This window comes from Lynx canadensis, chromosome E2 (assembly GCF_007474595.2).
Source record: "Lynx canadensis isolate LIC74 chromosome E2, mLynCan4.pri.v2, whole genome shotgun sequence".
Lineage (NCBI taxonomy): Eukaryota > Metazoa > Chordata > Mammalia > Carnivora > Felidae > Lynx > Lynx canadensis.
In genome coordinates, this window is record NC_044317.1 from 53,474,642 (window position 1) to 53,500,494 (window position 25,853).

Sequence of the window (25,853 nt, forward strand, 5' to 3'; positions counted from 1 at the left end):
GGCTTGGCCAGGAGAAAAGTTGAGGGCAGGGCTGGCAAGAGGGAGTCTCTAGGTTCCTTGCAGGCCTGCATGGAGGGGGCTTGGAGGGTGCAGAGAGGTCATAGTGAAGGTCTGGGGTGGGCTGCTGGGAAAGCCCATCAGAGCGTGGCTCTGGAGTGCAAATTTGGAGGCAAAAGGTAGACGAGGGCCTGCACCCAGGCCTTGCCGTGGGACAGTGTTAAGCGGATCCTGATGGCTTCTCTGTCATCGTAATGCGGGACTTCTTAGCATCTTAGGTTTCGGTAGTAAGTCATCTAGATGATTTTCTTTCTGGAATGGCCTAGGATTCTAGAACAGACTATTCAGGCAGCTCTGATGGGGGGGGGGGGGGATGGTTGTGTGGTGCTGAGATTCGGGGGCAGATTGTTAGGGCAGCGGAATTCTGGGATGGAATGTTGGTCCGGCCTTGACATTTCTGGGCAGATACTGGTCGAATTCTGGGAATTCTGGGATGGACTTTCAGGCTGGCTCAGAAAATCCCTGGTGGGATGTTAGTCCTTCAGAAAATGCGGGATAGAGTGATAATCTGGTTCTAGAACTCCGGGTGGGATGTTATGCTAGGGTTAAAATTTCCGTGGTAATGGAATATTCTTCTGGTTTTAGAATTCTGGGATTGAATGTCAGCCTGGCACTGGGGAGTCTGGATCTTAGGCTGATTCTCAAAATGTTGAGTAGGATGTAAGGCTGGTGCTGAGAATCCCGGGTAGAATATCGGGGGTCTCTGGGAATCTCAGGCCGGGCCACAAAGCACATTAATAAGGGTCCCCAGACAGGCGTAGGTTCCTCTGTCCTTTGAGGAGACCAAGATTCCCCAGGGATCCCCTGATCCACAGCCTGAGGGAAACTGAGGCACCTGATGACCTGAGAACTGATGGTGGGTTTGGAGCGTGTGGGCCCAGGGCACGTCCCACTGACCGGTCGGCTTCCCGCAGGACGCCCTGCACACGTTCCCCCAGCTGCAAGTGGAGCAGAGCGGGGAGGGCTCCCCTGAGGAGGGGGCCGTGCGGCTGCGGCCGGCGGGGGAGCCCTACAACCGCAAGACGCTCAGCAAGCTCAAGAGGAGCGTGGTCCGAGCCCAGGTGGGGCCGCGGATGGGCGGGCGGTGTGGGCGACTGGGAAGAGGAAAGGCCCCGGGCCGGGCAGTGGGGTGAGGCCTCTCCACTCTCCTCTGTCCAGGAGTTCAAAGTGGAGCTGGACAAGTCGGGATACTACACGCTCTACCACTCGCTCCACCACTATAAGTACCACACCTTCCTGCGCTGCAGGGACCAGGTAAGCCCACCCGCAGCGCCCGTTGCCCTGGGATTCGGCCCCACGGGCTCTGCCCTGGACCCGGCCCCTCCTGCCTCGGACTCGGGAGTCCAGCTCGCAGTCCCCTCCTCCCTCGGTCCCAGGGTTCCAGTTCCCAGTCCCCTCCTCCCCCGGACCCAGGGGTCCAGCTCCCAGTCCCCTCCTCCCCCGGACCCAGGGGTCCAGCTCCCAGTCCCCTCCTCCCTCGGACCCAGGGGTCCAGCTCCCAGTCCCCTCCTCCCTCGGACCCAGGGGTCCAGCTCCCAGTCCCCTCCTCCCTCGGACCCAGGGGTCCAGCTCCCAGTCCCCTCCTCCCTCGGACCCAGGGGTCCAGCTCCCAGTCCCCTCCTCCCTCGGACCCAGGGATCCAAGCCCACAGCCCCTCCTCCCTCGGACCCAGGAATCAGGCCCCCAGCCCCCTCCTCCTTCAGAGCCAGGGGTCCAAGCCCACAGCCCCTCCTCCCTCAGACCCAGCGTCCTGGTCCCCAGCCCCCTCCTCCCTCAGAGCCAGGGGTCCAAACCCACAGCCCCTCCTCTCTCAGACCCAGGAGTCCAGCTCCCAGCCACCCTTCTCCTCGGGATATTGATCCCTAGACCCCCAGACCCTGGTGGCCACTTGCCCCAGCTCCCTGTTTAACGCCCTGCAGACCCTGGCCATCGAGGGCGGTGCTGAGGACCTGGGTCAGGAGGAGGTAGTCCAGCAATGCATGCGGAACCAGCCGTGGCTGGAACAGCTCTTCGACTCCTTCAGCGACCTGCTGGCCCAAGCACAGGCCCACAGCCGCTGTGGGTGACCCCACCCCGCCTGGGGGAGCCACCTCTTCCACGAACGGAGAATTGGGACAGAACTGTGTCCTCAGGAGCTAACCCCTGGGCCCTGCCTGCCAGGGAAGTGGGGGGGGGGGGGGTCATTGGTCAGGGTGTGTCCATGCTGCCCCCACAAGGGCAGGGTTCAAAGTTCGACTCCTCCCCTCTCCCACACCCCCCTCCACTCCCTCCCCGCCCCTCCTGCTGTCCGGTGTACAGAGAAATTATTTATATATATGTATAAATGTCTATTTAGTAACGGTTTCCCTCCCCACCTTGGCCCAATCCCCTCTCCATGGCCACAGCCCCGCCCCCTCCACCTTGTACATAATGTATAGGAAAAGTCTATGTATGGTTGAGGGGGGCGGGGTGGCTTCAGAGAGCTGGGGGACCCCCTCCCCCCAACCCCCCCCTCACAGGCCAAGATCTTTGCTAAAGGCCATTCCCTCCCCCAGGGCATTCGGCATCGGGCGGGAGGGGGAAAACGCATCTTGTTAATTATTTTTAATCTTATTTATTGTACATACCTGGGGCGGGGGGCTGGGGAGGTGGAGGGGGAAGAAGGGTCCCCTCCCTTTGGCCCTCCTACTCCTTTTCTACTGCGATTGTCTGTGTCTGCCCCCCCCCCCGTCCCCCACCGCCCCAACCCCTCGTCGTCTGGATGTGGTTCTATTTTTTATCCGTCTCCCCTCCCCCTCTCTCTAACCCCCCCCCCCCCCCCCGCTCCTCCCCACCACCCTTCGTCTCTTGCTCTTTCTTGGGCTTCTGTACAACTCAACTTGTATACACTGTGTACACACAACCAGCCAAACGAAAACCCAACGGCAAACACTTTATCGGCCGGCTGGAGTGCCTCTGTCCGACGGCGTCTGGGTGCCGGGTGGGCCGAGGGATGGCACAGGCAGAGAGAGGGTCTGGCCTTCTCTGGCACATGGCTTTTCTGGAGCCCGGGCAGTGGTTGGGCTGGGGTCGTTGCACCCCTGCGTCTCGCTGGGTAAAATTGGCCCACCCCAAAATTTAGTGACCTAAAACAAGAAACGTTTTATCCTCTGGTTTCTGAGGATCAGGAATTGGGGGTTCGCGTCCCAGGGTCTGTTGTGAGGTTATAGTCTGGTCAGCGAGAGCAACCCGAAGGGATTGACTGGGATTGGAGGGTCTACTTCTTTTGTTGTTGTTGTTTATATTTGAGAGGGAGAGAGAAAGAGAGAGAGAGAGAGAGAGAGAGAGAGAGAGAGAGACCGAGCGTGAGTGGGGGAGGAGCAGAGAGAGAGGAAGATCCAGAATCCGAAGCAGGCTCCAGGCGCCCAGCTGTCAGCTCAGAGCCCGACTCGGGGCTCGAATTCACGAACCGTGAGATGGTGACCCGAGCCGAAGTCTGACACTTAACTGACTGAGCCACCCGGGCACCTCGAAGGGTCTGCTTTTAAGGCGTGCAGATCAGTTGTTGGCCGGAGGCCTCGGTTCCTTGCCATGTGGACCCCACAATGGGGCAGCTTCAGTGTCCTCACAGCATGCCAGCTGGCTTTTCCCAGGGAGAGAGCAAGGAGGAAGCCACAGGACCTTTATGTCCTAATATACCATTGCTTCATCCATACTGTTCATCGAAAGGGAGCTATTAAACCCAGTACCCACTCAGAGGGCAATTCAGCTCCGCTTTGAGGAAGGAAAAGGATAGGAATTCTTAGATGTGTTTTTAAACCGGTACAGGCTGTGGCAGGTGTAGGGAGTTGACCAGCTTTTTGAGGGTTGCCTAATGTAGACTGAAGGGTGGGTCTCTTGTGCTCTTGAACCCTGAAACTCCAAGGTCACCAGCAGACTGGCAGTTGAGAGGCCAGTAGACGGAGTGGTGGATGGATTCCTGGGTTCTTGAGATTTGCTGCTGCTCAAAGTGTGATCCAGGACTGCCGCCCTTGGAGTGATGTCCGTTGTCCCACGAGACCTTCTGAAAATGTCAGCTCGGGCCGAGTCTCAGATCTGCTGAGTCAGAACCCACTATTTAGTAAAATCCTGGGAGGATTCTAATAGACACTCAAGTTGGAGGAGCAGTGTTCTAAAGAGTTAAACATTTGGAGGTCAACTGGAACCTGGCTTTAGAAAGTAGTGAGTAAGCTGTTGTCATTCTAGAGCCTGGACAGTTGTCCAAAACAGACTGTTGGTATTCTAGAACCCTGGCTTCAGCAGTGATGATAGGTGTGCGGCAGGTGTTGACCTGGTGTAAGATTTAAGGGTAGACCATCTGCATTCTAGATAGGTTCCCTTCCTGGTGAAATCGAGGAAGAGCCCCAATTTGTTCTACAACCTTGGATATCGTCTAGGCCAATATTAATGATTCTGCTGGTTTTACGGTAACGCTGAAGGATCTTAATGGGACTCAGTGGTGGGCCGTGGGCTTTTGCTTTAAGTTTATTTAGTTATTTTGAGAGAGAGGGGAGAGCGTCCAAGCAGGCTCCACGCTGTTAGCGTGGAGCCCATTGTGGGGCTCGAACCCAAGAACCACGAGATCATGACCCGAACTGAAGGCTGGAGTCAGACACTCAACCGACTGAGCCACCCAGGTGCCCCTGGGCCATGGGCTTTCTAGAATTGAGTTTGGAGGGGTAAGGATGGACCACTGGTGTCCTTGAACCATGGCCTGTAGCACATTGGGGTGCAGCCACTGAGAGGCAGTGGCATATTCAAGGTCCTGGACTGTTCCGTCAAATAAGAGCGAAAGCCTCCGAGATCACCATGATCTCCCGCAGGAGCTCTGCTATACAAAGTGGGTGGATTGTTCAGAAGGTGGGTGGCGGGGCAGTATCATCCCTTTGGGGGCAGGAGTACCTTGTGGTTGGACCTTGGAATTCAACTGCCCGAATTTGAATGCCAGCTCCAGCACTAACCAGGTGAGTTGGATCCCAGCCCCTGTCCTCAGTCTCGTCATTCGTCAAATGGACTTTGTCAACGTGAAGGAAAACAGCGTTCGATGCACTTGGCACCGCCTGGCCTTTAGCTCCCGTTCCGCATGGCAGGCGAGCCCAAGGGGCTTGCCGGAAGTCCAAGAGATGGCAGAAAGGGAAGAGGATGGCAAAGATGGATAAGGAGGGACAGCAAAAGCCCGAGAGGCTTCAAATCATTGGCAGGACCCGCCAGAGCCCAGGGGAGGGCAGGAACTGTGGGACAGGCATGCACATGCCTAGAGAACCGCCAACTAGGCCAGGCCAGCCTCTTCACTGTTGTCTGATGAGCTCTGGAACGGTGGTGATCGCAAGCCTTCCGAAAATGGCCTGCCAGTTGTCGCGTGGGTCTGTATGTGTGCCTTTTGCTGGGCGTAAGCGGTAGCTTTGGTCACCTCTTCGAAGTGCATCTTTGTCTTTCAAGAAGCAGGGTGTCCCGGCCAAGAATTTGGCCCTGATCGACAATGCAAAAAAGACTCGGGTCTCCTGTGCACGCAGTGTTGACAGGGGGACCCAGGGAGAGGGAGGGACATCAGCCTAGGACTCCACTGGCCCCTGCCGAGAGCGCCTCGCCTCTGGCTGGGGTTAGGTGGCGATGTCAGACCTTGTTTGGAAAGTGGTAGAACCGCCCCACTCCACCCCCCACCCCCCATTCCCTCCCTGTCAGGGTAGAGGGAGTGAACATGTAGCACAATACGTTGGAGCCTTGCTTATTCCCAAGGCGGAAGGTTGAATGCAGGCCAAGGATTCTGTGATAATGAAACCCGGAAAGGGATATTTAGCTAATCATTGTTCGAATCTGGAATACAGAGGGACATTCATGGTTCTGGGGCAAGAGGAGGACAGCGGGGCCTCCGTCATTGATAAAGAGCGTTTACAATATTCCCAGCTCTGTGTTTTGTCTTCTGGGTGCAGATCCGGTTCCTAAAGTCCTCTCCGAAGTAGCTCTGTGATTACCCCCATTTTACAGCTGAGAAGATGGAGGTGCTGCTGAGGGCCCTCGTCTCCCCTTGAACCAGGAAGTGGGTTCTGGGGTGGGTGTGAGGGGAGGACTTTGGAATCGGGCCCGGAGATTCTGTCCAAACGTAGCAGATACGGGGAGACAGGGAGTAGATCATTGGTGACAGTTCTCAAGTGGAGGTGTGTGGACTAGGTGTTGGGGTTCAGGGACGCTTGTCAGGCATGGGAGATGGGGCACGTGGTGGTCTCCAGGTCTGGCGCCAGCGTTTCAGGTTAGCAAATACAGCACAGAATTGGGGGTCCTGGGTCGAATGGGGGGCATGCAAGGGTTCCCAAACAAGCGAGTTAGCAACTTGTTTGGGTGGCCTTATGATGCCCCACGCTTCAGCCCTTCCTAGGACATATGCTCAAATGAGATGTGTCTACGCTGGCCCCCAGGTCATTGAGGATTTGGACTCTGAAGTCAGCCCAATTGGGAACTTTCTGGAACTGAGAACTTGCCAGCCAGCTGCTTGGACACCATTCCACCCACCTGTCCCTTCTTTCTGCAGCCAAAATGTCTTTCTCAATATGTATTGGGGGTGGTTAGGAGGCAGGCAGGGTTTGTAGTGGCTGCCTGTTTCCAAGATTCTGGAATCTTCTGGAACACCACTATCCAATAAATTTAAAAACCTGCCTGTAGCTACCGGCTACCTTGTTGAACAGTACTGTTCTAGAACTTTACAGCAAAGAGGAAAAGAAACCCAAAAAACATTTCAGATGTTAAACCTCGTGCCACCAAAACACAAAAGGCAGAGTGGCCCCGCTGAAGATGAAGCAGGAGTCCAGACACCTGCTTGGCTTGTTCTCTGGCCCCTGCCCACCTCCCTCCCCAAGAAGCAAAGGGTTGTAGGTTGGATGGTTGTAGGTGTGCCCTGAGTTCACCCACCACCCCTGAACCGTTCTAAAAAGCATTTTCTGACATTGGCAGTGACGTTTATTTCCCTAGGGGTGGAGAGGGGAGTTATATACAGCAGTGACCCGGATGCCCGGGAGCCCCTCACCCCAACAAGGGGCTCGGGTGGGGAAAGGAGGCATATTGGCAGAAGGCACACAGTGGCGATGTCCTGGAGGAAGCCAGGAATTACAGATGGGGGTGTAGTGTATCCTGGGAAACCCAGATGGGGAAACTGAGGCTCGGTGAGGGCAGCTGGTCCCAAGAGCTCGTGCTGGTTGCTCCTCTCACGCCGCCGCCGGGGCTACAGGAGGACACAGGGACAGCCCCCGTCCTTCTTCCTGGGGGCGCTGGGTGGGCTGGGCGGGAGCTCTTGTTCCTGATACTTCCTGTGGGAAGAAGCTAGTGAGTTTGGGTCACAGGAGCTGAGGACGAGGATGACCGGAAGGGGAGGAGCTCCGCTCACCGTACGGCCCGCACCAGCTGCTCGAAGGCCTCGTCCACATTGAGGCGCAGTTTGGCCGAGGCCTCAAAGTAGGCCACGTGGTGGGAGGCGCCATAGGCAGAGGCTTCAGATCGGGGGACCTGGGAGGGGGGACACAGGAAGGAGTCGGGTGTCTGCACTCAGGGTGGGTCCCAACCGAGGGAGGCAGAAAATCACACTATATGCTCTAATGGGGGTTACGAAGTGCGGGGGCTCAAGGGAAAAGCTCCCAGAGGATCACGGGGGACATGCCAAGAGGGCTCAGCACCACCTAAGTAGTCAGGGAAGGCTCTGGAGACGTTTGTCCTTCTGAACGTCAGATAACTGAGTCCCCCCGCAGAGAAGTCTGGGTGTTCCCTGGAGAGGCCTGAGCAAGGCTCAGAAGGCTGGAACCCCCCCCCCCCCGAAAGCTTGATCTAAAAGATGAGTTCTGTGTGGAAATCACGTAGTCTCTGTGTATAGGAAGTGGAGAGAACAGAAAGGAAGGGACCAGACACGGTGGGTATCACCTCTTGTGGAAGAGCTGGAGTTCTCTCCTGGGGGCGCTGGGGAGCCAGGGAGGGTCGTGAGCAGGGAAGGGGCCAGCGCAGTGGGGGGCAGGGTGGGAGGCTGACTAGAGGTGGCGACGCAGCAGAGTTGGGGCTGGCTGACCTGGGGATGGGGGACAGGTGCCCTTTTTGCCGTCCAGCCATCTCTCCTGGGAAGTCCTGTGTGCAAGGCTGGGAACTCGGGAGATCCAACTTGGGAGCAACACATTTAATGATGGCGTGTGACCGTGGAGGGAGCAGGACCAGGGGAGCTGGAGGAGGCAGCCCAGGAAGGAGCCTCCCAGGCTTGAGATGCGGTCCCCCGGGGTGGGGCAGGGAGGGGGGGGGGTGTCCCAGACCTGGCGCTGTGTCTCCAGATCTGCCTTGTTCCCAACCAACACGATGGGGAAGTCGTCTCGGTCCTTCACTCGGAGGATCTGCGTGAAAAGCTTGCCTACCTCGTTGAAACTGCGGATGAAGCCAGAGGTGTGAGGTCTAGCCGCCCTCCCCGCCCCACGCCCCACCCCCGCTCCGCCGCCCTCTACTCCTCACCTCTGCCGGTCGTTAATGGCAAACACCAGCAGGAAGCCGTGGCCGGCGCGCATGTACTGCTCCCGCATGGCACCGAACTCCTCCTGGCCTGCAGTGTCCAGGACTGCAGACGGGCGGAGAGGGGCTGCCTTGGGGATGGGGTTCCCACTGGCCGCCCCCACCCACCCACCCCTGCCAGGAGCCCTCAGCCCCACCACCATCCCCCCAACTGCTCCCTGCCTCCCTCGCCCTCACTGTCCAGCCGGGCCGGGACACCATCCACAGTGCAGATCTTCGTATAGGAGTCTTCGATGGTTGGGTCATAGTCAGACACAAAGTAGGACTGGTGGGGAGGGAGAAGACACTGTTACTGCTGTTCGTTCAGTGCTGCAGCACAGATGATGTAGCCCTGCCCCTGGGCTCTGCCTTTCTCTGCCTCCCCCCCTTCTTTCTGGGTCCCCGTTCCTCTCTCTGTGGGTCTCTGTCCCTTCCTCCCACCCTACCCTGTCTCCTTTCTGAATCTCTCCTGGTCCTCTCTTTCTAGTATAAAATACATCTCCTACATCATGATTATGTCCTGGCTGTGCAGCATTGAACAAATCACTTCCCCTCTCTGAACCTCAATTTCCTCATTTGGAAATTAAGGATAAAAATAGGACTCACTTAATCCAGTATTTGTGAGCTTCGGGGAAATTCCTGTTAAGCATTTAATGTATGGCCTGGATATAGTAGGTGCTCAGTTATTGGGAGCTATTATTGTCCAGAATATCTGCCTGGCTAGACCTCTCCCTCCTCCTCCCCTTCCCTCTTTTTTTCTCCTTCTTCTTCCTCCTCCTCCTCCCTCCCCTCCTCCTCCTCCACAGCTTCTAGTGTCTCCTCCCAGGGGAAGGTCCCAGTTCCAATCCAGCAGTAGAGAAACTGCCCCGCCCAAAGTCTGGGCCCCTCCCTTCCTGCCTGGGTCAGGCCAGCCTCCAGCCAGGCCTTTGGCCAGCTTTGGGTCTGCCCCTGGGTGCAAGGGGCCCAGGGCTGAGGCCTTTTCCTATATAGGCCAGGGCGTCTATGCAGGCACTCGCTGGGGGCTCTCAAGGGGTCTGGGGCCCAGGGGCCTCTGCGGTAGCATCTCAGAAACAGATACCTAATTTTTAAGGTTTTTCTAAGGTGGGAGGGTTTCCCTTGGGAATGGGGTGAAGGTTTCCTGGGCAGGGGTGGATCTTTCAGGAGAGAAGGGGTGATCTGGCAGCTGGGGGTCTGAGGGCTGGATCCTGTCTGTTGGTGGGGGGTGGGGGTGCTTGGTGAGGGCTTGTCCTGAAGGGAGGGTGTAGGACCAGGCCCCCCCATGGGGGGACTAGGGGCGTGTCTTCAGAACACAACTGGAGAAGCTCAGGAGTAAGAACGGGGGAGAGCCCCAAGGTGCACTTTTGGGAGGTTTGTCATAGAATATAGGTGCATATCTAGAGAGTCTCAAACACCCTGAGATGCATTTATAGGGTCAAAGAAACTCTCAAAGAGCAGGTCTTTCCAGGGGGGTCAAGAATCTGGGGCTTCCTAGATGGAGATGATTTGGGGGCTAGCCAAGGTTTCGGAGAGGCGCTCAAGGATTTAGAGTGGAGGAAAATTCAAGATGGACGAGCGGGTGGTTTCCCTGGGGAGAGGGGGGAGGTCTGGGTCTTGGGGGATGGGGTATCCCCAGGACTTGTAGTCTTACAGTTCTCTGGAATGGCCAAGGGGCACTGATGTTTCTGAAATCCCTTGAGTCTAAGAGTGCCTCTCTCAGGACTGGATGGTCCCAGATGGGTCCCAGGCAGTCTGGGCATAATTTCTAGATTCTGAGGGAGCTAAGCATCTAGGCTGGGGTAATCTCCCAGTTAGGCTCTGGGTGGCTCAGGCAGGAAGCTGGGATCTGGGGTTTGGGGGAGATGGGGCTCAGGTAGGAGAAGGTGGCACCTGGGGGTGGGGGCCCCTATGAGAGTGCTTAGGGTCTAAATGGGGTGACTTCTGGATTTAGGATGCTCCCAGGAGATGCCCAGGTCAGCAGGGAAGCGGGGTACTGGGAGGAGGGATGGTGGGTTTCAGGATGCCAGTATATGCCCCTTGTGTAGGGGGTGGAAGGGGTGGAGGCCCTGGGAGGGCTCAGGGTCACAATCTGAGGGGGGTTTTTAAGATTAGAAGGTCTCATAAGAGGTGCTCAGTGATGGATCGAGGGGAAATAGGGGTCTCAGAAAGAGCTCAGTTCTGGGTCCCGGGGACACCCCCCCGGGTGAGGGCCCACTACCTGGATGAACTGGATGGTCAGTGCGCTCTTGCCCACGCCGCCGCCGCCCACGACCACCAGCTTGTGTGTCTCGCTGGGTGGGGGGTCCCCGGGCCCCGGCCCCCCGCCCCGGGGCCGCCCCCGCCCAGTCCCGGACGCCGCCCCGCTGCTCATGTCGCCACCGCTGCCGCCGCCGCCGCTACTGCCTGGGGGGGGGGGGAGCCGGGCGGGGCCTAGGGGGCGGGCCGCACTAATAAGGCTACTGCATAATCATGAGCTCCTGAGAGAAGGACTCGAGTCTTGGGACACTTGGGAGGAGGCAAGGCCAGGGAAAAGGAGGAGCTATGCTAATAAGGGAAGGGGAAAGGCTTTCGCTGTGAAGGGGAATTCCAAATGGGGCGGGAGTATGTTAATGAAAGAACTGTGCTCACCCAGGGCAGCGCCACGCGCTCTCAGCAGGCGGGCCCCTGGGGGCGGGGCTATGCTAATAAGCGCTCTCACTCTCTCGACCGACGGGTCGGGAAGATCATTCGGGGAGGTGCTATGCAAATGAAGAGCCCGGAGACTGCTTCTCAGGGCACCGTCCCCGAGGCTTCGTTTTAGTAGGCGGGGCTCGTGGACCCGCGCGCGGCCGTATATAGGCGCGCTCGGAGGAAGGAGTGGGTCTTGAGGGGAAGCTCCACCTACGTCCTGGGATCCTAGCCAGGCTTCCGACCCGGGTGTCTAGGCTGGACGCTGCAGTCTCCGCCCGCTAAAGGACCCAGGCTTCCGGTTCCCGGAGTCCCAGCCAAGCGGAAGGCAGACTGGGAGGGGAGATGGGGCCCTGGAGGGGGGACAGCCGCGTAACGGGACAGGGAGGGGCCGTGAGATCACTGCATTCCTGATCCCTGAGCCAGCTCGCCCAAGCCGGGGTGGCCGAGTCATGAAGAGCCTAGGGCCAGGATTTCTGAGGCTTGAAGGAGGAAGAAGCTGAGGGCCCAGGCTTTTGAGTCTCTCGGAGAGAATGAGGATGGAGGCCTGGAATCCTGGGTCCCGGGGAGGAGGGGATCTGGGAGTCTTTACTACTGGATTCCGTAAAGGAGGGAGCTGGGGGCCCTGACTCTTGGGTTCGGGGATTCAGAATTCTGGATCCGAGGGAATTCAGGTGGGGAGCCCGAACACTTGTGTCTGTGTAAAGTACGAGCTGGAGACCAGCAATGGTCTGAGGAAGGAAAGGCCTGAGGGCCAGACTCCTGGTTGGAAGGAAGAAGTGGTCGGACTCCCAAGTCCCAGGCAGGAGGGAAATAGGGAGTCCAGGCTTCTCTGCTGAATGAGAGGAATCAGAATTTGGACTTTTCCGTCCTAAATGAGGAGGAGGTTGTACGTCAGGCTCCTTGGTTCTAAATTTAGAGAGGACTAGGAGATCGGGATTCTGGGATCCCCAGAAAGTGGGCGGGGCAACTCAGCAAGTCCGGCTGTTTTTCTACTTCCCACTCCTCGAAACTACAATTCCCTTGCGGCGGTCGGGCTGAGTGGTCTTACATCACTTCCTGTTCCGCAGCTCTTTCCGCGCGCGCGCAGGGCACCGTGGGGCCTTGTCGCGGGCTGCCGCAACCCCGCCCACTTCACCTCTCACCTCCTTGCTGTCCCCGCGCGACGGAGGCGACGTGCGGACTACGCCTCCCGGCGTCCGTCGCGCGCGCTCATGCCTATGTGCCCCATTGGTTGCTGGGAAATTGAGTCCGGAGCCTTCCCACCAGCCTTCACGGCACCGTGCTCGGTACTTGAAGTCCCGGCAAGCTCGGCGGCGTTTTAGCTCCTCCCCTCTCCTCCCTCTGCTCGCGAGCCCCCCCAGCCCGCCCCGCCCCGCGCCGGGGCCGGAGCCGCAGCCCGAGCGGCGGGGTAAGATGGCGGCGGCAGTCTGGGCCGCGGGGCTCGGGCCTATCGGGGTGGGCGGGGCGGAGTCGGGTCGCTAGTTGTCCCGGGGTCCTCCCCACACGCCGCGGGGCCTGGCGGACTTAGCGGGGCGGCCTCGGGCCCGGCAGCGGCGGCGGAGCCTGGCGCCGAGCGGGGGGCCTTCTCAAGGCCCCGGGACGCGTCTGTGGGTTCCGGGGGGCATCTACGGGGCGTCCCCGAGAGGACTGGGGATGTCCACCGGGCCTGGACTGAGACTGGAGCCTGCCCTCCATCACATAGCTGGCCTGGGTCATATCTGTAGACACTGTTGATCGTCTTTCCGGGCTGACCCGAAGCTAGGGTCTGTTTATAGGGTTCTGGGGCCATCTTGAGATCTTGAGATATGTCCCAGGGTGAAGGAGGTCTGCAAGAGCAGAGGAGTATCTGCAGAGCCATCTATAGCGCCCGGGGTATGTCTGTTAGGACTGGGAGTGTCTACATGGGCTGCCTTGAGGATGCGGCTCACCTACCTGGGTCTGGGGCCATGTAGCGGGTCTGGAAGAACTGTTGGAGGGCTAGGAAGTCTTTTAGGGCCACCCAGGGGGGTGGGATGTGCCCACCAAGGGAGGGAGGCAAATACTGACGGGTGCTGAGAGGCCTGGATGGGTCTCTAACGTCTGAGAGTGTCTAATATGGGTGACAGGAGGCTGGGGGGCACTTAGAAGGACCTGGAACCATCTAGGTGGCTTTCAGTGTGACTGCAAGAGTACAGTCTTTATGCCTGGAGCAATTCGAATGCCTTTTGGGGCTGGGTAATCGCGTGGAGAACAAGACAAAGGAGAGTATTGGAAAATTTGCCCAGCTCAAATGTACTTGCACTTTATAATGTAATTTAAATGAAAAATGTTGCTAAAAATTCTGCATTGCCCTGGAGGTATAGAGAGTTGGAATTAGTCCACATTAGTCTGGGGAAGTCTGTAGGATCATTGAGACTCATTTAGTGCAATGCTTTTCAGACTCTTTTGACCTTGATCTACAGTAAGAAGTGCATTTTTTGTGTTCAGAGCTAGGACATACTGACATGTGTATTTAATGCCAAAGTCCCATTAATTAATATTCCCACGTACTACTTGTGATGCACCGTGAAGAATTTTCAACTGTGTTCGATTTACTTTTATTTTTTTATAACAAGCTAATTGCAAAGCACTGTACTGCTCTCAGACTGTAGTTTGGGGAACACTGATCTAGAGGGACCTAGCAATGTCTGCAGAACCTTTTCATGTCAAAAAGATATAAAGAACTGTGGATGTGTCCGCAAAGCCTGGGGCATGTCTAAATGGGCAGGGGAGCATCTGCATACACCACGGAGGGCTTGGGGATCTGTGTGCCTGTCCTCAGCAGGTCTTGACTAAAGCCCCTGTTATGTGGCAGTCACTGTTCTGCGTAACTTGCGCTTTTCCCAGAGGTGCTGGAGAGCAGCTCCAGGGCTGGGAACTGCCCACAGGGGTTTAACAAGGCGGGACATGTTAGTGGGAGTTAGTGAAGGAGCCACAGGCTCTTGTCTGGGAGGTTGCCTGTGGGAGCTTGGGCAGAGCTTGGAATGCTGTGGTAGGAAGGAGACCAGGACCGATGCATTTGCTTGGCAGGTGTGCAGCTGGGAGAATGGGGGAGGTAGATGTGCGGTAAACCTGGGCCTTGAAGCTAATTTTTGTTATTTTGTATTGAGCGCTTGGGCTGTGCTAACTCTGTAGCAGAAAGTCGCTTTGCTTTCAGTTCTTACTGCCCTTCTTGGAGGTAGATACTCTTGTGGTGCCCGTCTACAGAGAAGCATAAAGAGTCAGGGGTTTTAAAGCTTTCTGGGAACTCTGGAGACCGGATAGTGTTTTCACAGTAGCAGATTGGATGGTTCTAAGGAAGCTTGCAGCTGGAGTACTCCTACTTTCTGAAGACCTAATCGAGACACCCACCAGTCTGAAGGATAATCTTTCAACCTCCAAATGATCTGAGAATTTCTGTGACCTCATGAAGGCTTTAGCCATGATCTCCCACAATGGGCAGATTGGTAATAGGTGGATGTCCTCCGCATGCCTTTCTGAAAGTAGTGTTTTCGGTCTGGTGTTGGTTTTGTACATCACTCTTGTAGCTCCATTTTTTGTGTATAAACCAATTTTTTCTTTTCTTTTTTTTTTTTTGGTCCCTCACCATCGAGGAGAATCGTTGCCGCTTTAGGGAGTTGCATGGTATCTGAGGTATACTCAGTACACTGGCACGTATCTCAGTTTGGGAGAGGAGAGTTTAGGGGACTGCGGGACACAGTATTTGAAATCACAACTCAACTGGGAAAAACATCAGCCAACGTGGGGGCAGGCAGGGAGGTCTTAAAGCTTGGTTGTGGGGGAAGCTTTAAGTGGAGACTGGGGAGTGGAGTGTTGAAATAGGAGGCCAGAAGGCCTCCCTGCAAGAAAGGAAGCAGTAGAAATCTAGGCAAGGGAAGAGAGCCATTCTGGTCTCTGCGACGTCTGCTCAGGGCCGCGGACTCGCCCAAGGACTGGCGTGTGGTGGTAGAGGGCAGAAGGATGCTGAGGAGGATGCTTGGTCAAAGCCGTGGCGGAGGCCCTGGAGATCCTTGCGTCCATCCTCTGCTTCCAGCCCCTCCCACCACCCCCCACCCCTGCCTCCACTCCAGACTCTCACCCCCTCAACCACCAGGTGACCATGGAGGAAGAAGATGAGTCTCGAGGGAAGACAGAGGAGTCGGGCGAGGATCTGGGCGATGGTCCGCCGGACAGAGACCCCACGCTTTCTCCTTCTGCCTTTATCCTGGTAAGGCTGCTAGATGTCTGGGGCCAAGGGAGGGACGGGCTGGAAATGCAGATGTCAGGGCCTAGCTCCTGGGCCCTGGGGGGAGGAGGGGCTGGGGGCCTGGACACTTGGCTCCTCTGAAGGGTTCGAGTTTCGTTATAGGGGTGTCTGGAATGGCTGTCTCCCAGGAGCAGAGCTTGTGACCATTTGCACGGGTCCCCTGACTGCCCTTTCTTTCCACCCCCTCCACCCTCCACCTTTTCTCTAGCGGGCCATTCAGCAGGCTGTGGGAAGTTCCCTGCAGGGGGATCTGCCAAATGATAAAGGTACGATGGGTTCTGGTTCCTCTTAGCCTCCGTCCCATCTCTCCGTATTCTTTATCCTAATTGCATTCCTAAAAACTTTCTGAGGCCTCCCGGGTACCACCCTTGTGCTGGCTCGGGAGCCAAAGATGGGTCGGACCCATGGCTGACTTGGAGGGGCTCACGGTCTGGTGGAGGGGAGATACAGTCACAGCGCAGAGGTGGCCCCGAGGCACTGGGAGAGCGCAGGAGGCCCAGTTAAGCTAGTGTGGAGGAGATGGGGTCTGGGGAGGCTTCCTAGAGGGGCAGACCGGTGAATTGGGTCTCCAAGGATGTACTGAAGTTGTTGTCTGGTAAAGAGGAAAGCCTGGTAGGCAGAGGCACCCAGCAGGCACACAGCACAGGGGCGTGTTGCAGGACCGAGCTGTGGTTTTTTGGGGCTGGCAGGCCTGGGGTGTGAGCAGGAGGTGAGGCAGGAGAGCTCCATGGGAACTGTGTCACCGCAAGGCTCTCGTGCCAGGCTGGCTTGTCTGGAATCCATCCTGAGGGCAGCTAGGAGGTCAGGTGGGTGAGAGCGCCTCAGAACGGCGCTGGGGAAGTCTTTCTGGGCCCCAAGGTGGGAGCTGAGGGGTGGAGGCAGGGAGAGCAGGCAGGAGTTTGGCTCCCTCCTCAAGAGCCCGAGCAGGCTCCTCTTTCCTCTGACTCCACAGAGTCTCTGCGTCTCGTCCCCTGTGTCCAATCTCCCATGCAAATCTCTCTCCAGATGGCTCCCGGTGTCACGGCCTTCGATGGAGGGGCTGCCGGAGCCCACGGTCAGAGCCCCGTTCCCAGGAGTCAGGGGGGACCGACACGGCTACTGTGAGTAAGAGCAGGGGCCTGGGGGCCCAGACTCTTGGGGTTGGGGTGCTGATCAGCTGCAGTGTTGGAGGGGTTGGGGGCATCATCCCTGGGGCCGGGCCCTTGGGTCCTGGGAGCAAGTCAGGATGAGGGAATTGGTTGGATCTCTGCGTTTTCTCGGGTTCTCAGATGCCTGGGTTCCTGAAGGTTTAGGGGCTGGGGAAGTGGGATTTGTGGGCCCTCACGTGAGAGGGACGGGTTGGAACCCCTCCCGGCCTATTCCAGGTGTTGGACATGGCCGCAGACAGCTTCCTCGCGGGGCTGGTGAGCGTTCTGGATCCCCCAGATACCTGGGTTCCCAGCCACCTGGACCTTCGGCCTGGCGAGTGAGTAGTTGGGCAGCTGGAGTGGGAGAGGCCTTTAGCGGGGGAGCTGGCAGCTTCCTTCAGGCTCACTCACCCCCTTCTGCCCTGCAGAAGCGAGGACATGCTGGAGCTGGTGGCCGAGGTCCGAATCGGGGACAGGGATCCCATCCCTCTGCTGGTGCCTAGCCTGCTGCCCCGTCTCAGGGCCTGGAGGACAGGCAAAACGGGTATGTGGGGCCAGGGCAGAGCTGAGCAGGCGGCCTCGGAGTCCTGCACGAGTCAGCTGTTGTTGGTAGTAACGGTAGCGATCCTGTCACTTAGACAAAATCTTTAAGCCTCTGCCCGTTAGACTGCAAGGCTTTATGTACCTACAGACGTACCTACAGCAAACGCTGATGTCCTGGCCGGCACGTGTGAGGCACTCCGTGTCCAGGGCGCTACGTGGCAGTGTAACTGCACTGGGAATTCGTCTCCCTGGGATTGGGGGTGGGGTGGGGGGAGGCTCTTAGCATCTCTGTCTTCCAGAGGAGACGAATCTGAAAAAGGGAAGTCCCTTGTTTAAGGTGGCACAGCCAGTAGATGAGTGGTGCTCCTGGGCCCTGAGCCTGTAGCCCAGGTCTCTTTGAGTGTTAAGCCCTGTGAGCAGCGTAGAGCTTCTCAGACTTGGGCGGGTATCAGAGTCACGAGGAGGAGGACTTTGTCGATACACGGGTCCCTGGGCCTACTCCTAGGATCTCTGATTCAGTGGGTCTGGGGTGGGGCCCGGGAATTTGCATTTCTAACCAGTTCCTCGGTGAGGTTTCCGGCCCCCAGGACCCCGGTGGGAATCCCTGGTTTAGACTACCCCCCCTCCCCCCTTCATGTGCATCCACAGTTGGGAGGGATGGAGAGGAGAGGTCGGCGCGGTCAGCCAGAAGTGACTGTTTCGCAGCCGACCGTGGCTCACACACGCTGTGCCCGTTTCGGTTTCCCTTGTCCTTTTTTTATAGCTGCGAAATGTCTTGTCCATTCGGCTCAGGGGGCGTTGTACTCAGGGCCCACCACGCCCTTGGGGAACCCCCCAAAAGCTCTTCATTTCTTTTAAAATTAGAAGGCCTACAGGATAAATAAACAAATGGACGTGGCAGTGTCCTAATAAAACTTTATTTACAAGAACAGAAGGCGTTGGGAATTTGGTGCCAGGCCTTCGGTGATATAGTTGTTATCTGGACTGTAAGAGCTGTTTGGTGGGAGATGCTGGGGTTAGGTTTTATTTTCTTACTAGAAGTGGTTTTCTTCATTTGGAAGTTATTAAGAACTTTAGGAAAAAAATCTCATCCCTGATTCCATATCGTATAAAGATTACATAAAGGAGGGGCCGTCTTGCGTTTCCAGACCGCTCTAGTCTGTGTTTTACACTTCCAGTGGTGGTAATAATTCATAAGCAGGGTAGGAATAGCTCGTGCTCACCGAGTCCTTGTGGGGCCGGGCGCAGTCTGGTTTGTTCCACACAGCTGCCCACCTAGTCCCCTCATCCCTGCGATGTGTGAATGCTCTCATCACCGTCCTCCCTGCTTTATTTTCTTCCACAGCCCTCAGCAGTTGGCAGACTTTTCTGCGTGGCTCATGGAGATTTCTTGAAGGCAGGGACTTTTGTCTGTTGTGTTCACTGTTCTGTTCCTAGTACCTGAAACAGCTTGGCACAAGATAGGCGATCAGCAAAAATGTACTGAATGAATGAGTGCATGCCCATTGTATACATGAAGAAACCAAGGCAGGCAGAGGTTGAGTTCCTTGTCCTTGGTCACGTCATGGGTGAGGGCCAGAGCCTAGGATTGGATTGAGAGGTGGCTCTGGGACTGCCCTCTTTTATTTTTTTATTTTTTTTCAACATTTATTTATTTTCGACAGACAGTATGAGCTGGGGAGGAGCAGAGAGAGAGAGGGAGACACAGAATCTAAGACAGGCTCCAGGCTCTGAGCTGTCAGCACAGAGCCCGAGGCGGGGCTTGAACTCACAAACTGTGAGATCATGACCTGAGCTGAAGTCAGACGCTTAACCGACTGAGACACCCAGGGTGCCCCTGGCACTGCCCTCTTAAGCCCCTGCTGTCCTGTCACTGTCTACATGACCATGCTGGTGCCCTTGCCATCTCAGGGTCCCTGTAGTAGGTGGTTGAGTGGGGCCTCTGGACCCCAGTGTGTGTGTCCGGAGGTGCAGCCCAGGTCCGTTGTCACCGTGTGTGGGACCGATGGCATGGAGACCGCGTCGTCCTCAGAAAGCAGGGTCTCAGGAGGACAGATGAAGTTAGGCAGGAAAGCACGACGCCTGGCCCATGTGGAGGGGCGAACACTGCTTGTTCCTGTCGCCCGTTGGCGGTGTCTTTGAGTCCTGAGCGGATGTTGCCCCTCAGATGGGGCTCGTCACAGAGTGAAGTGCGTGGGTTGTGGACTCCGGCTGTCAGGGCTCCCTGGCTCTGCCATTTCCTGGGCTCTCGAGAGGGAGATTCACCTTCTCAGCCGCCCACAGTTCCCTTCAGGAAACAGGATAGATTCCCACAAGAGGCAGCTGGAGCAGCGGTCTTAGGTTCAAATCCCAGCGACCCTTCTCTAGCCTGTGTCTTCTGTGGTGACACTGGTCAGGGGGTTCTTGGGCTGCAGGCCAGTGTGTATCTCAGGACATGGGAGCACAGGCTCAGTGGCTTCAGTGGCTACATTGGCTGTTTGCACCCCCCCTTCTCCCTGCTGTGTGTCCTTGGGGAAGATACTGCAGTGCTCTGTGCCTCAGTTTCCTCCTGAAAGGACGCAGTACCTCCAGCTTGGAGTCATTAGGAGCATCTGTGAGTTGTCCCGTGCAAAGTGCAGGGTGCCGCCAGAGTGGGGTGGTGGCCGGGGCACTGGCCTGCGGCCCCCTCTGCACGGCCCAGGGAGGAGGACATGTGCCTGACTGGGGCTCTCTGTCTCCTTTCTTCCTTTACAGTGTCTCCGCAGTCTCACTCCTCACGACCCTCCTGTGCCCGTCACCTCCTTACCTTGGGCACTGGAGACGGGGGCCCTGCCCCACCCCCTGCCCCATCCTCTGCGTCCTCCTCCCCCTCCCCTTCCCCCTCATCCTCCTCCCCTTCGCCTCCCCCGCCTCCACCTCCTCCAGCCCCCCCAGCCCCACCTGCCCCCCGATTCGACATCTATGACCCCTTCCACCCCACCGACGAGGCCTATTCCCCACCACCTGCTCCGGAGCAGAAGTACGACCCCTTCGAGCCCACTGGCTCCAACCCCAGCTCATCAGCGGGGACTCCTTCACCCGAGGAGGAGGAGGAGGAAGAGGAGGAAGAGGAGGAAGAGGAGGAAGAAGAGGAAGAAGAGGAGGAGGAAGGCTTGTCCCAGAGCATCAGCCGCATCTCCGAGACCCTGGCGGGCATCTACGATGACAACAGTCTGAGCCAGGACTTCCCAGGTGATGAGAGCCCCCGCCCGGACCCCCAGCCCCCACAACCGACTCCGGCCCCTGGAACGCCTCCACAGGTGGACTCCACCCGGGTGGACGGAGCCACCCGCCGTCGCGTCTTCGTGGTGGGGACGGAGGCGGAGGCCTGTCGGGAAGGCAAGGTCTCTGTGGAGGTGGTGACGGCCGGCGGAGCCGCCATCCCGCCAACCCTGCTGCCACCGGCAGACTCCGAGATCGAGGAGGGCGAGATCGTCCAGCCGGAGGAGGAGCCCAGGGTGGCAGTCTCCCTCTTCCGGGCCGCTGGCCGGGCGGCGCGACCCCCTCCTGCAGCCTCAGCGCCCCCGGCGGCCCAGCCCCCGCCCCCGCCACCTGCCCCCCGCGCCCCCGAGGGGGACGACTTCCTGTCTCTGCACGCCGAGTCAGACGGCGAGGGCGCCCTGCAGGTGGACCTGGGGGAGCCGGCGCCCGCCCCGCCGACCGCGGACACGCGCTGGGGCGGCCTGGACCTGCGCCGCAAGATCCTGACCCAGCGTCGGGAGCGCTACCGCCAGCGCTCGCCCTCCCCGGCCGCCGCCGCCGCCGCCGCCCCCGCGGGCCCCCCCACCCGCAAGAAGTCGAGGCGGGAGCGCAAGCGGAGCGGCGGCGAGGCCAAGGAGGCCGCGTCGTCGTCGTCCAGCGCGCAGCCTGCCCCGCCGGCCCCGGCCTCCCCCTGGGACTCCAAGAAGCACCGCTCCCGGGACCGCAAGCCGGGCTCTCACGCGTCGTCGTCCGCCCGCCGCCGCTCGCGGTCCCGCTCCGCCCGCCGCCGCTCCCGCAGCACCGACCGCCGCCGCGGGGGCAGCCGCAGGTCGCGGTCCCGGGAGAAGCGGCGGCGGCGGCGGCGCTCGGCCTCCCCGCCCCCGGCCACATCCTCGTCGTCGTCCTCGAGGCGCGAGCGGCACCGTGGCAAGCACCGAGACGGCGGCGGCGGCAAGAAGAAGAAGAAGCGGTCGCGGTCCCGGGGCGAGAAGCGGTCTGGGGACAGCGAGAAGACCCCGGTGCCCACCCAGCCGCCCTCCGGCTCCAGCTCCCTGGGCGGAGAGCGTGACAGCCGCCGCAGGGGGGCGGTGCCACCTTCCATCCAGGACCTCACGGACCACGATCTCTTCGCCATCAAGCGGACCATCACCGTGGGCCGGCCGGACAAGTCCGACCCCCGAGGCCCGTCGCCGGCCCCGGCCTCGTCGCCCAAGCGCGAGGTCCTGTACGACTCAGAGGGACTGAGTGCCGAGGAGCGGGGGGGCAAGAGCGGCGAGAAGGACCGGCGCCGCTCCGGGGCCGCCTCCTCCTCCTCTTCCTCCCGGGAGAAGGGATCACGGCGGAAGGCGCTGGATGGGGGGGATCGGGACCGGGACAGGGACAGAGATAGGGACAGGGACAGGTCATCCAAGAAGGCTCGGCCTCCCAAGGAGTCAGCGCCCTCCTCGGGGCCTCCGCCAAAGCCACCGGTCAGCAGCGGCTCCGGCTCGTCCTCCTCGTCGTGCTCCTCCTCCTCCCGGAAGGTGAAGCTGCAGTCTAAGGTGGCGGTGCTGATCCGCGAAGGCGTCAGCAGCACCACGCCGGCCAAGGAGGCCGCATCCGCTGGCCTGGGTTCCATCGGAGTCAAGTTCAGCCGCGACCGGGAGAGCCGCTCCCCTTTCCTCAAGCCCGACGAGCGGGCCCCTGCAGAGGTGGCCAAAGCAGCTCCGGGCAGCACCAAGCCCAAAAAGACCAAGGTCAAGGCCAAGGCTGGGGCCAAGAAAGCCAAGGGGACCAAGGGAAAGACCAAGCCATCCAAGACCAGGAAAAAGATCCGCGGCGGGGGCAGCGGTGGGGGCAGCGGCGGCCCTGCGACGCTGAAGAAGTCCAAGGCGGATAGCTGCAGCCAGGCAGCGGGGGCCAAGGGGGTGGAGGAGACTTCCTGGTCCGGGGAAGAGCGGGCGGCCAAGGCCCCTAGCACCCCGCCCCCTAAGGCAGCCCCTCCCCCCCCTGCACTCACACCGGACTCCCAGACCGTGGACAGCAGCTGCAAGACCCCCGAGGTCTCCTTCCTTCCCGAGGAGGCCGCTGAGGAGGCTGGGGTCCGAGGCGGGGCAGAGGAGGAGGAGGAGGAAGAGGAGGAGGAGGAGGAAGAGGAGGAGGAGGAAGAGCAGCAGCCTGCCACCACCACGGCCACCAGCACGGCCGCAGCTGCCCCGAGCACTGCCCCTAGCGCGGGGTCCACAGCCGGTGACTCAGGGGCAGAGGATGGGCCGGCTACCCGTGTCTCCCAGCTGCCCACGCTGCCCCCGCCCATGCCCTGGAACCTGCCTGCTGGTGTGGACTGCACCACCAGCGGTGTCCTGGCCTGTGAGTGTGCCCTGGGGTGGGGGGCGCGGGCTGGGACAGACAGGATTGGGGAGGACCAGGTCCTGTAGGGACAGGCTTGGAGGCAGTGGGGATGCTTTGGAGGGGGTGGGTGCACAGTGACCCAGACCGCGAGGGGCTTGGGTGGGTGAGGGCTGATGAGGGGCTGTCTAGAAGGCTGGTAGATGTCTGGCTGTGCTGGAGGAGAGCGGGCAGGTGAGTGGGGGGGGGGGAGAGGGGGTGGCCAGCCCAGCACAGGCTGGAGGAGTGGGCCGTGTTCTGGGGTCCACCCGGAGGTGGACGAGGTTGGGTGTGGTGGAGGGACCAGGAAGAACAGGGTGAGCAGGGAGCGTTGTCCCTTAAGGGATAGCAATAGGGCACAGGGGGCTTGAGACAGAATCTCACCTTTGCCGCTGCCTCGTCCCTGAATGACCTGGCCCCATTTCCCCCCGGACCACACACATACCTCGAGTCCTGAGAATATGTGGGGTGCGGAGCCGTTCTCTCACTGGCCAAGGTCCCCTTTTCCCAGTTCTGAGCCCGAAACCTATGGTCTCTCCCCCGGGGGGAAGACGGCAGCAGGTGCCTAGGCGACCTCTTGTGTCAGCTCCTGATGTCCTTGTCCTCAACTCTCCGCCTGTTGCAGTGACTGCACTTCTCTTCAAGATGGAAGAAGCCAATCTGGCGAGCCGAGCAAAGGCCCAGGAGCTGATCCAGGCCACCAACCAGGTGGGCCCCTCTGGGGAAGAGTCCCCACAGTCCCTCTTCTCGTCCCCTGACTCTGATTAGGAGAGGAACTACGATTCTCAGCAGACCTTGGGACAAGGAAGGGGTCGGCAGGAGGAGGGACCTCTTGCCTCTGGGACAATTTGGAAATCAGGGTGGGAAGGATGGGGGTACATGTTCCCTCTTTCCCTCCCCCTCCCTTTATTCATCCGCTCTGCAACCTCTTCCGACAGATCCTCAGCCACCGAAAGCCACCCTCCAGTCTGGGGGTGACCCCAGCTCCTGTGCCCACCTCTCTGGGTCTGCCCCCTGGCCCCTCCAGCTACCTGCTCCCTGGCAGCCTCCCCCTGGGGGGCTGCGGCTCTACCCCTCCCACCCCCACTGGGCTGGCTGCAGCATCTGACAAGCGAGAGGGCAGCAGCAGCTCCGAGGGACGTGGGGACACAGACAAGGTGAGCTGGGTTTGGGAGAGGTGGGTTGATGGTGACAGTTTTGCAGATGCTGAAGTGCAGGGGCCCAAGGAGAATAGCAGACTGATGCCAACAGGTGGGAACTCAGATAAAACAGAAGTCGTTGAATTGTGTGGAACTAAAATTTTTTTTTCAATGTTTATTTATTTTTGAAAGAGTGAGAGATAGAGTGTGAGCGGCAGAGGAGGAGAGAGAGAGGGAGACACAGAATCCAAAGCAGTCAGGACAGAGCCAATGCAGGGCTCAAACTCAGTAACAGTGAGCTGGTGACCTGAGTGGAAGCCAGATGCTTAACCGACTGAAGAAGGAACCCAGGCACCCCAAGGAACTAAACTTTGATTCAAATGCACGAGTGGGAACAAACCAGTTTTCATTCAGCTACATCTGGCTTCTACTCACAGGCCTCAGGCCGGTTTTCCTTTCGGTCAGGTCCAAAAAGGTCATTCTGGTCAAACAGCCAATTGCCAGATGATGGTGTCGCCTGTTTCTTACTTTGTGTAATTTTTTTTTTAAGTTTATTTATTTATTTTAGAGAGGGAGGGAGCACAAGTGAGGGAGGGGCAGAGAGAGAGGGAGACACAGTATCTGAAGCAGACTCCTGGCTCTGAGCTGTCAGCATAGAGCTCGATGCGGGGCTTGAACCAAACTGTGAAATCGTGACCTGAGCCGAAGTCGGACACTCAACCAACTGAGCCACTCAAGCGCCCCATCTTACTTCGTGTAAATTTTGTATGGGCAGTGGACATACGTGTCCTGGTCAAGGCCACCGGGGATAGCCCCAGGTCCAGCCTAGGTGATGTTCAAGTGATGTTCAGAGGCCCGGCCTGGCCTGTGGTCTGGGGTGACCGCAGCAAGGGTAACACAGGGCAGATCCTGAGCAGGACCTCCACCTCCAGGAGTAGCTGGATGTGTCAAGGAGGCTGAGCTGGAAGGCAGGTGAGTGGAGGCCTGGGGTTCCGCAGGAACTCATCCGGCCTTTGCTGTCCCTCCTTCCCTCCCCGTCACCCCCTCTGCCAGTATCTGAAGAAGCTGCACACGCAGGAGAGGGCAGTGGAGGAGGTGAAGCTGGCCATCAAGCCGTACTATCAGAAGAAGGACATCACCAAGGAGGAGTACAAGGACATCCTGAGGAAGGCTGTCCACAAGGTGGGGCCCAGCGGGGGACAGATCCACAGACGTGGGGAGAGGACAAGAAGGAGACATGTGCATGCATGGGGAGCCGGGGATGGTGGGTCAGTGTGGAAGGTGAGGAGGGGACAGGATTTGCTCAAGCCCACCTGGGCCTGTCCCGCTGACATCAGGGGGACACGTAGGGGTGTTGGTCCGGAATCTGGGGGAGCGGCTCCCATCCCAGTTCGCAGCTGTGCTCAGCAGTCAGCAGTCCAGGTGGAGGGGACCCTGGGGGGCTGGAGGTGACCACAGCTGCCTCTCACCCCCTAGATCTGCCACAGCAAAAGCGGGGAGATCAACCCAGTGAAGGTGAGCAACTTGGTGCGGGCCTACGTCCAACGCTACCGCTACTTCCGCAAGCATGGCCGCAAGCCGGGGGACCCCCCAGGGCCCCCGCGGCCGCCCAAGGAGCCTGGACCCCCTGACAAGGGTGGCCCAGGCCTGCCCTTGCCCCCTCTCTGAGACCCTCGGCCACCCCTTCTCTCCTTCGCCTCTTTGGAATTCTGGACGTATTTATGGCTCCACCTCCCCACTTCCCTCCCCCGCCCCGTCAGTGGGATGATTGGGGGAGGGTTGCTGCAGGGAAGAGGAGAGCCCCCTGCCCTGCCCAGCCCTGTGCCCCTTGCCCCCAAGCCTGTCCCCATCGCCCCTCCCTTCTGTTCGTGCCCCTCCCCCAGTTTCATTAAAGATTTCATGAAATGTTAGCCCCGAGCCCCATGATTTCAGCCCTTTCTTTTCAGAGACCAGTTTGGGAAAGGG

The 25,853-nt window shown here is 58.9% G+C and overlaps 3 protein-coding genes across 5 annotated transcripts in view; 2 read left to right on the forward strand and 1 right to left on the reverse strand.

Moving 5' to 3' along the window:
- PRR12 (proline rich 12) overlaps positions 1-2,972 on the forward strand; it is a 28,840-nt gene extending 25,868 nt beyond the window's left edge. Inside the window, exons 12-14 of the mRNA XM_030297298.1 lie at positions 972-1,118; positions 1,216-1,311; positions 1,977-2,972. Coding sequence (XP_030153158.1) covers positions 972-1,118; positions 1,216-1,311; positions 1,977-2,123 — 390 coding nt within the window. The 3' untranslated portion in view covers positions 2,124-2,972. The remainder of the gene's footprint in view (positions 1-971; positions 1,119-1,215; positions 1,312-1,976) is intronic.
- A 4,010-nt stretch (positions 2,973-6,982) lies between these two features.
- RRAS (RAS related) lies at positions 6,983-10,940 on the reverse strand. Of its 2 annotated transcripts, XM_030299099.1 has the most exons (7): positions 10,778-10,940; positions 8,761-8,848; positions 8,527-8,629; positions 8,334-8,442; positions 8,099-8,187; positions 7,430-7,548; positions 6,983-7,352 (listed from the first exon to the last, which is right to left on the reverse strand). In XM_030299099.1, the coding sequence occupies exons 1-7, from the start codon at positions 10,928-10,930 to the stop codon at positions 7,153-7,155; spliced, it is 861 nt and encodes a 286-aa protein (XP_030154959.1). In that variant the 5' UTR covers positions 10,931-10,940; the 3' UTR covers positions 6,983-7,152. The 2 variants fall into 2 exon arrangements, with proteins under 2 accessions (XP_030154959.1, XP_030154961.1); XM_030299101.1 differs by lacking the exon at positions 8,099-8,187 and having other exon boundaries at positions 7,169-7,352.
- Positions 10,941-12,491: 1,551 nt separating this feature from the next.
- On the forward strand, positions 12,492-25,805 carry SCAF1 (SR-related CTD associated factor 1). 2 transcript variants are annotated; one of them, XM_030299883.1, is made up of 11 exons: positions 12,492-12,637; positions 15,341-15,454; positions 15,702-15,759; positions 16,499-16,593; positions 16,858-16,958; positions 17,049-17,164; positions 19,897-22,731; positions 23,375-23,457; positions 23,688-23,906; positions 24,942-25,070; positions 25,365-25,805. In XM_030299883.1, the coding sequence occupies exons 2-11, from the start codon at positions 15,347-15,349 to the stop codon at positions 25,554-25,556; spliced, it is 3,936 nt and encodes a 1,311-aa protein (XP_030155743.1). In that variant the 5' UTR covers positions 12,492-12,637; positions 15,341-15,346; the 3' UTR covers positions 25,557-25,805. The 2 variants fall into 2 exon arrangements, with proteins under 2 accessions (XP_030155743.1, XP_030155742.1); XM_030299882.1 differs by lacking the exon at positions 12,492-12,637 and adding an exon at positions 12,704-13,101.
- The last annotated feature ends 48 nt before the right edge of the window (positions 25,806-25,853 follow it).